At 35.3% G+C, this 10,000-nt stretch overlaps 1 protein-coding gene across 5 annotated transcripts in view; it reads left to right on the top strand.

The window, feature by feature from the left end:
* The window catches only part of LOC122334302 (potassium voltage-gated channel subfamily KQT member 2), a 43,619-nt gene that overhangs the window by 13,411 nt on the left and 20,208 nt on the right, over positions 1-10,000 (top strand). For all 5 annotated transcript variants that reach the window (XM_043232092.1, XM_043232093.1, XM_043232090.1 and 2 more), the window contains exons 2-6: positions 2,708-2,798; positions 2,877-3,003; positions 3,435-3,610; positions 7,861-7,986; positions 9,033-9,143. In XM_043232092.1, coding sequence (XP_043088027.1) covers positions 2,708-2,798; positions 2,877-3,003; positions 3,435-3,610; positions 7,861-7,986; positions 9,033-9,143 — 631 coding nt within the window. The remainder of the gene's footprint in view (positions 1-2,707; positions 2,799-2,876; positions 3,004-3,434; positions 3,611-7,860; positions 7,987-9,032; positions 9,144-10,000) is intronic.

Below are 10,000 nucleotides of genomic sequence, written 5' to 3'. Positions count from 1 at the left end.
CGTTTAAAATACATGCACATCTGTGAAAACTCGACAGAACTAACAGACTTCTCCTGGAGTCAAAGAAGGAGGTTTTTAAACAGATTTCTCTTTCTTAGCTAATTTCAAAACTGCGTTTTATCTGTTGACGTCAGTCAATGCACATTGAAGTAACTATGAACAATTGCATTTAACATTGTTGGTTTGTATTAACTAAAGCACTGATGCTAACAAACGATGCATCGTATCTGTAAATCTGATTATAGAGCAAATGGACTCCAAGGAAAGATCTTCAATCTTCTGAGTTTAATTTCTCTCCTGCAGATTCCTAATAATGCAGAAGGCCGTGACAGAAAGGCCTTGTTTTTCATTGATCTCGTCGTGTTTAATGTGTGCTGTCAGGCATGGCATGAGGTTATTAATAACTAGACGATGTGTGATGTGGATGTTGTGGGTGGTTGCTAGGTCTCTGAGTAGTTCCTTACTATCTCTTTGATGTTCTGGTTGTCTGGTCAGTGTTTAATGTTGATTTGTGAGTAGAAGCGGTCATCAGCAGGTACATTTGTAAAAATAGACAACTATATGGGTCAAAAGTATACTTTTTTTTAAATGCCAAAAATCATTAGGAGACTAAAGAGTTCCATTAAAGTTAATGTACATTTGCTAGCATTAATATATCAAAACTTAACTTTTGATCAGTAATATGCATTGCTAAAAACTTCATTTGCACAATATTAAAGGCCAGGGATACCTAATATTTTAGTGGGTTTTTTTTAGTTAAACTAAAATGAGAAATGTTGCCTTGGCAGCTGGCTGAAATCAAATCAAAAATATTGATACATTTTATTAATACTCTTTTAGTTTTCATGGTTTTAGTTAACCCTGATTGTAGTTAACATATTTGGCGTTCAGCTACTTATCTAACACTGATTTAGACAAGCTCCTTTGATGTGAGCCCCACACTGAAAAGTTCGCCCAGCAACAAAGACAGAGAAATGCTCTGATTGGCTGCTCCGTCCAACGTCCCAAAACCACGTCTCTCATCTTCTCTCTTGTGTTTCTCTGTATCTGTGTGTTACTGCTTGCTTTCGCTTGTTCTTTTGATCTAATCACCAGCTAATTAATCCTCGTTAGACACAGAACAGTCGCGTTCCCCTCGATATTCATCAGGAGAAAGTGCTGATGAAGATGTTTGTGGAAACAGAAAGCTCCTGTGAGGTGCTGCAGCTTTGCTCACGTGGCCAGCAGAGAGCTACACCTACGTTAAGTCCAATTACTCTTTACATGCCCGCTGGGAAGGATTACCGTACCGTCTCCGTCCACAGACTCTTCCTCCTGCTCTTCGCTGACTGAAATGATGTTACCGTGAAAACAGAGAAATCATTTATCAGTGCGGTGTCATCACTATCCATCACTGTTACTGGACCTGCGTGAATATTAGTTTTTACCTTTCCATGAACCTCCAACATGTCCTCGCAGAGAAAATGAGATTCTTCCATTATCGTGACTTTAAAGTTAGGTGAAGAAAAAGTGAGCCTAGATTTTCTGACCAAAATAATGGCTGAAAATAATATGAACATTTTGCTACAATAATTTTTCCCAAAATGAAAAAAAAAAAAAAAAAATATATATATATATATATATATATATATATATATATATATATATATATATATATATATATATATATATATACTGCATATATATTTTCTTAATTATATACATGCATACATAATAAACAGCACTAATATATATATTAATATTCATATTAAAAAAATATATATATATATATATATATATATATATATATATATATATATATATATATATTTCTTAATTATATACATGCATGTGTGCATATTTATATATTATATATTTACATAATAAACAGCACTAATATTTATATATATATATATATATATATATATATATATACTGTATATATATATATATGTGTGTGTATGTGTATTATATATGTAATACATTCATATTTAAAAGGTATTTATTCCATAGAGCAGTATCATGTTTATTTTGCTGTATGTCATGTTTTTGTCTTGTTTTGTAATGAAATTGCATTAGCTCTAATGATCAGCTCTTTAAAGTATGTTATCATGTCAATTATGCATGCCGCTTGCGATGTAACTGCTTTCTCTAAAGGTTAGCTGTCGGTTCAGTTCAGCTGTTATTTTTCCACGGAGTAGTTGATAGCCGCATTAGCATAAACATAAACCACATCATAAACCATAACATAACATAAAACCGCATCACTCCGTAGAGTTCACCGCCCGGGCCGCTGTGTTTGGAGAATTATAATGTTTGTGTCAGGAAATAGTTAGTGTAACGTGGTCACGGAGGGCTAGCGCTGACATCCCGCCGTTAGCAGCCAGCTCAGCACTTCCTGCAGGATTCTTATTGAGTTTGTGGAGGAACGGCGGCAGAGCTCACGCTGACAGAGAGATGGTGAGAAAAACAGTGTCAGCAATGCAATTACCCACTTTAATGTGGCGTTTGAAGGACAGATTACACCTATGCACTTGCTTTTTGTCTCTATTTGCCGGATAATTCCTTAAAAGGCGACAGCCGATCAGCTTTAAATAAAGCAGTTCATTACACCAATCGAATCTGGTCCGTTTACTATATCCCTGCATGCATTTGGTTTTATTTTGCTCAAATCACACGCAGCTTCCATGCACGTCGGGGTAAACTGCTTTTTCTCCTGTCATTTCAGTTTTCTGCTGGTTTTCTCCTGTCTGGTTCTGTCCGTGTTCTCCACCATCAAAGAGTATGAGAAGAGCTCGGAAGATGCCCTCTACATCCTGGTACGTAACGTCACGGAGGTATCGACCCAACGCGTGTGCACCGGTCCGCTGACGTGACGTCTGTCTGCGTGTTTCTAGGAAATCGTCACCATTGTGGTTTTCGGAGTGGAGTACATCGTAAGGATCTGGTCTGCGGGATGCTGCTGTCGATACAGAGGATGGAGGGGAAGATTAAAATTCGCCCGGAAACCTTTTTGCGTCATCGGTGAGGATTTCTAAAGGCCTGCCAAGCTGCACGGCGAAATTTGAGCAGATTTCAGTATCTCTGCTTCAAAATTTCATGCACATTTTTTTATCGCTTTTCTCAGTGAGAAAAGTCAACGTAAACCCAAAGTAATTTTTTAATGCCAAGGACGCACTGCATTTCTCAGAAGAGACAGTAAGGATGTGCAATGTTACAAAATGTTCTGGTGAACTTGTGAAGAATCCTAAAAATGAAACCAATCACAGTTTACGCAAAAAAAATGTGCATTAAAAGTGGCCAAAAATGCAGAAAATATTTGAAATTGTAAAAATATTTCTTGTATCTCTCCATCTGCCTGCATGCACGAAGCCACTGGCCAAAAGCATGTAAAATAGCATATTTTCTATCATGCCTGCATATTGAGCTCGATCGGTGGCTGTTGTGTTCCTCAGACATCATGGTGCTGATCGCCTCCATCTCGGTTTTGGCCGCTGGAACGCAGGGGAATGTGTTCGCCACCTCCGCCATCAGGAGTCTCCGCTTCCTCCAGATCCTCCGGATGATCCGCATGGACCGGCGCGGGGGGACCTGGAAGCTCTTGGGGTCTGTGGTCTACGCTCACAGCAAGGTAAGGCTCCTGTAACCCTGCACAACAAAACTTGTCTTGTGTTGCACAGGTATATTTGTAGCAATTGCCAAAAATACATCGTATGGGTCACAATCATTGATTTTTCTTTAATGCCCAAATTGATTGGGATATTAAGCAAAGATCATGTTCCATGAAGATATCTTGTAAATTTCCTACCGTGGATATGTGAAAACGTTACTTCTGATTTGTAATATAATATGCATTGCTTAGAACTTCATGTGGGCAACTTTAAAGGTTATTTTCTCGATTTGTTCGCTCCCTCAGATTCCAGATTTTAAACTTGCTGTGTCTCCTGTCCTATCCTGACAAACCATACATCAATGCAAAGCTTATTTATTACTGGTTTTGTGGTCCAAGGTCACATATGCTTCTGTAAATCTCATCCTACATTCTGGCGTTGGGGCTTTCATAACAGATAAAGGTGCATTGGCCATAGAATAGATGAAGCAGTGCATTCCACTCATTAAGTCGACTCTATTTACTTAATTTATACATGCATCTGCTCTTATTTTGCACATCATTCAAAAATAATCAATGCAATTCATAGTAACATCAGTGCATATCCATGCAAATCAGTGTTATCTTTCTTAATTCATATTCTTAGTCGTATTGTGAATGATTCATCAATGCACTTTGTTCCAATGGAATGTTAGCTTTGATTGTTTGAATGTTACATTTGAATTGAAATGTTACTTTTGAGTTACTCTTTGGAATGTTTTTTTGGAATGGGAAGTCAACATGAAAACAATATTATCTTTCTTAATTCATGTAGTCTTTGATGATTGATCAATGCGTGGTATTCCAAATTAATCTAAATTCTATATGTAGTAAAGCACTTTTTTTCAGCTTCAGCGTCCCTCCTTTTTTTATTTAACAAAAATGTAAAACATAATACAAATACAAATTTGTATAAAAAAACACGCATTTTAAAGTTCTTCAAAAGCTTTGTGGTCCTCGGCCATAGTCATAACAATATACAAACTCAATTTCCAAACTGCAAAGTCCCATTAGAGTTGCCCTGAAATATTATACATTGACCAAGTGTGGTTAAAGTAGTTCTGGCTGCTCCGTGAGGCCTTCTTGAAGAAACCGCAGGACTCGTTCTGTCGAGTGTCGTTTGTCGAGCCCAGCGCTTCCTGCTCATTGTTGAAGTGTGTCGGAGAGGTCAGGCGCTCTCGTGGAGCGGATCTTTTCGTCTGTTGAGGAGAGGAGGGAAAGGCCAAAGTGGGGGCGATGCTTAATGAGACATCCCGATGAAGAGTCAGCTGGAGGTTTGCGATCGATAAGCCTTGGCAAGACATAAACTCGTGCTGTAAACACAGGGCACGCGGTCACAGACGGAGAACCGACGGAACAGCATGGTTAATGCAAATTGCGTTGTAGCCATCGACTGTGCTTTGAAGATTTAGTGAAAATGGGAATGTTTTGCTAATGTTCCCATTTTCACGTTTTTTTACGTTTTGAAAACAGAAATTTCTGAGTGTTACTTTTGAATAAGAGCGTTACATTTGCCTTTAAATAGAAATGTTACTTTTGAGCGTTACTTTTGAATAAGAGCGTTACATTTGCCTTTAAATAGAAATGTTACTTTTGAGCGTTACTTTTGAATAAGAGCGTTACATTTGCCTTTAAATAGAAATGTTACTTTTGAGCGTTACTTTTGAATAAGAGCGTTACATTTATGTTTAAATAGAAATGTTACTTTTGAGTGTTACTTTTGAATAAGATTGTTACATTTATGTTTAAATAGAAATGTTACTTTTGAGCGTTACTTTTGAATAAGAGCGTTACATTTATGTTTAAATAGAAATGTTACTTTTGAGTGTTACTTTTGAATAAGATTGTTACATTTATGTTTAAATAGAAATGTTACTTTTGAGCGTTACTTTTGAATAAGAGCGTTACATTTATGTTTAAATAGAAATGTTACTTTTAAGTGTTACTTTTGAATAAGATTGTTACATTTATGTTTAAATAGAAATGTTACTTTTGAGCGTTACTTTTGAATAAGAGCGTTACATTTACATTTAAATAGAAATGTTACTTTTAAGTGTTACTTTTGAATAAGATTGTTACATTTGCCTTTAAATAGAAATGTTACTTTTGAGTGTTACTTTTAATGGGATTGTTTCATTTTAATGTTACTTTCGAATGCATTTTTAATATTTAACGTTAACGTTACCATAGAGTGTTACTAGTCTGGAATGAGAGTGTTACATTTAAATGTTGCTTTTACATCGGATGTTAATTCTGAGTGTTACTTGAAACGGGAATGTTACTTTTAAACGTCATGTGAATGTAATTTTAAGCAGACAGACATTCGGTTGAAGTTATTTGTTCATAACCGAGGAGGTTCCCTGTCGGGGCTGAGGATGCTTCAGTGTGCTTAATGTACGTAAACGTAAACATTTCTGGAAATAGTTTTTTGTTTCTCGGCGGTCATTGCAGAGAGAATCTATTTTAAGCTCGGCTGGTTCCTTGCACGATTCCTCAGCAGTTTTGTGCTCTTTGAAAACACCCGGGGAACGCCGTCCAGATGAAAACACGTTCTCTCTTACGAACGGACGCGTTTAAAGAAATTGCATGTTCACGGTAAACATGCTGAAATATGAATGAGTTTCGAGGGAGTTGCATGTTAGCAGGGTGATGCGAGGAAAGGAAAGCATTAGTCTGGTTAATAATTCAGTAATATCAGTCAAAAGAAGAAAACGGGCGATTTATGTTGTGTTGCGAGAAAAACAAAGACTTGATGATGTGACATTCTCAAACTAATAAACGCTAAATTGATCAAAAGTGACAGTAAAGACAGTGATAGTGTTACATTAAGAATAAAATGTATCGACGTCGGTGATAATCAGAAATGTTTCATAAGCAGCAAATCAGCAAATTAGAATGATTTCTGAAGCATGGTATGAAGACTGGAGTAATGATGCTGAAAATTCACAGACTAAAATGAGTTTTTGTTATTAATCAACTCTTGCTCCTGCGAGTGATACCACGCTCCTATATTTCTAGATGGCCGGTCAGTTCTTGGGCAGATTAATCAGCAGTCAGGAGTCTGATTAAAGCGTCTTGTCATTCGGGCGACGTCTCTCTCTCTCAAGGACAAGAAAGTGGGCGACGCGCTGACGCTGCAGTTTTCAGCCTAAAACCAGTCCCAGCGTCTCTGTCTGAGTAGTGTCCCATTTCTTAACCTCCACAGGAAAGTGCTTTTGCGGGAGAGAAGAAACGCTCGTGCTGACAGAGCAAAAACTCTGAAGCTGTGCTTTTTTTTCTTTCGGCTTGTTTTAGGAGTTTGCTGGTGATTATAGTAACATTATGACTGTCACTAACTAAGCTAAAACCATCAAAACATGTTTGTTAATCGAAATAAAGCTTAAAAATATAAATATTAGGTGAAGAACTTCTTTCAGTTTTCGTTGAGATGGTTGAAGCGCTGCGATCTGCTGAACAAACTAAATAAATACAAGCTAAACTAAAACATAAAAAAAAAAAACACACGCACACAATTTAATTCAACCTAAATAGTATTGCAAATAAAAATTTAAAAACGAAAAGTATCAACATAAAAGCTAATTTAAAGCATTAGCAAAACTACAATAGTTTATAAATAAAGCTAAAATAATACTGGTTCTAATCAGACAAGATTTATTTTAGTTTCACTGGGATAATATTATATATATATTAATAATAATTAAAAAAAATCTAAATATAAATAAATGTTATATATATATATATATATATATATATATATATATATATATATATATATATATATATATATATAAAAATATATAGTATATATATCATTTGTTTATATTTATATATTTTAAATTATTATTAATATATATAATATTATCCCAGTATAATTTTTTTATTATTATTATTTTAGTTAGTTTTGGTCATTTTGTGTGTTTTTGTCATTTTAAAGAGATATCAAAATAACCCAACCACAGATCAATTTAAGATTTATTGGAACGCACAATGAAAAAACATGATTTTTGAAAATCGTTTAAAACTTTTTGCTAATTACCTATATATCCTTTCTTATCTCAGTACACGATAAACTAAAAGGAAAAAAGCTCATGTAAGGTATATATATTTTTTTTCTGTAGTAACAAGGCTGGTTCAGGTTAACCCCGTTGCAGTGCATCGTCATTCTTACAAACTTGCAGCAAACCTCAGAGAAGTCGCTCGATCTTGACGTGTATCGATGGTGTGTTTAACAGGAACTGATCACTGCGTGGTACATCGGCTTCCTGTGTTTGATCCTGGCCTCGTTCCTGGTGTATCTGGCTGAGAAGGAGGATAACGAGATGTTCGACACCTACGCCGATGCGCTCTGGTGGGGTCTGGTAAGCCCTTCGCTTTATCAACCCCGCTTGAAGGGATCGATACGATTTCACCAGCAGATGTGTTTCATTCGCCGCTTCATTCCACCTCATTTATGGGCCGACGAACGCCGTTTGTTTTCTCCCGTAAGCGTTGCGCTGTAAAGGGCCTTCATGCGGAGCTTTATTACACAGTTAATCAGATTCTGGATCAGGGCCGGCTTCTCCCGGGACCGGCGCGATTCCTCTGGAAATAAACTCAAGGACATCAGATGAAGTCTGCGCAGGACCAGCGCCTGAGAGGATTATTAATTATGCAGCGATGTTTATCGCTCGTTGAGTTTGATGAGATGATATTTCAGAGAGATCACAGAGGAATCATGCGTGGATGCAAATCGTGCTTTCGCATAATTTAACCACGGTTTTAATATTTGTTTTTCTGATGAGAGCAATTCTGTGTAAATCATCATCTGACCTTTTAGAAAAGATGTTCTATTATTTGCTTCTGTATTTTGACCGACTAAATAATCAGTCAACTTGTATATTATTATGTTATATTATGTTATTTTTTTATGTTCACGTGTCTATGCATATCTTTTAGAAAAAGGGACAATTGAACAAAATTGTATTGTATATATTTAAATATAACTATATTAATATAGTATATATATATATATATATATATATATATATATATATATATATATATATATATATACTATATTAATATAGTTATATTAATAATATATATATTACATTTTAATAACACACTTCCTCCCAAACTATATTAATTTAATTTAATTTAATTTAATTTAATTTAATTTAATTTCTACTCAATCAATTTTATTCCCTAATCTAAAATAAAATATTCTTTGTTTTGTCGTTTATTTTATATTGGATAAGCATGAGTATGTATATACAGATGTACAATGAACATTCACGAGGCACAGTGTGTGTGTGTTTATGTGTGTGTGTGTGTGTGTGTGTGTGTGTGTGTGTGTGTGTGACTGTATTGATCTGATTTCACGGCTAACTGAAAACCGACGAGCGTTTCCCTCAATGTCCCACAGATCACTCTGACCACCATCGGCTACGGCGATAAATATCCCATAACCTGGAACGGACGTCTCCTCGCGGCGACCTTCACCCTGATCGGGGTGTCTTTCTTCGCTCTGCCTGCCGTGAGTCTCCACAACAGAGGCTTTTAATCACTGCACTTTATTATGCTTCGTGCATGCTTCTTCCCAGCCGCTCTGCTTTAATGTAAACACATCTGTGAGTTGAGATTCATCATTAGGGATTCATAATTTAAAAATGAGCAAAACACAAGGTACATTATAATGCACTGTAAGTCAAAATGCATCTACATCTTTAATTGTTATACATTTATAATTTGTGGATGTCTGAATTGGTTTTGTTTTTGCAACATTTTAGCTTAGATTTCAGAAAACTTTAGCTTAACATTATGAGGTTTTCTTGCAATTAAATCCCAAAATGTAAAAATAAAAAGTATTTTTTTTTGCAAATAAATACAGTTTCATTAAATAAGTAAATATAAAAAGTAATTGCAACTTTTTTATATTTATAATACAAATTAAATTATATATATATATATATATTATTTTAGTCAATATTAAACAAAATGCATGAAAAAATAATATCAAATTAAGAAGGTAATAGGAAAAAGTTTTTTGCAACTTTTTTCTTTTCCTTTCCACACCAATTCTTGATTTTGAAAAAAATTGCCTTTCATAGAAATTTGTCATTTCTAAGGGATTTTAATGAAATGAAAATTGTAAAAGTGTAACAGTAAACGGATAAATATGATTGCGATTATTCAAGAGATCAAACAGTGGATTATAGGGTGCATAAAAACTCTGAAATCCTTCGATATATGAGAGCAGATAACAAAAATGATTAGACATTGCTGCGAAAACTCTATAACTCGAGCTCAGGGAAAGAAAGAGCGGTTTATCAGAAGATATGACCCCTTTAATGTCGTGACACTTCATGATAGTGCAGTATAATAGACGACACG

The sequence above is a fragment of the Puntigrus tetrazona genome, unplaced genomic scaffold (assembly GCF_018831695.1).
Source record: "Puntigrus tetrazona isolate hp1 unplaced genomic scaffold, ASM1883169v1 S000000513, whole genome shotgun sequence".
Lineage (NCBI taxonomy): Eukaryota > Metazoa > Chordata > Actinopteri > Cypriniformes > Cyprinidae > Puntigrus > Puntigrus tetrazona.
Note: the sequence above shows the minus strand (reverse complement) of the source record. Positions and strands in the feature narration are given on the sequence as shown.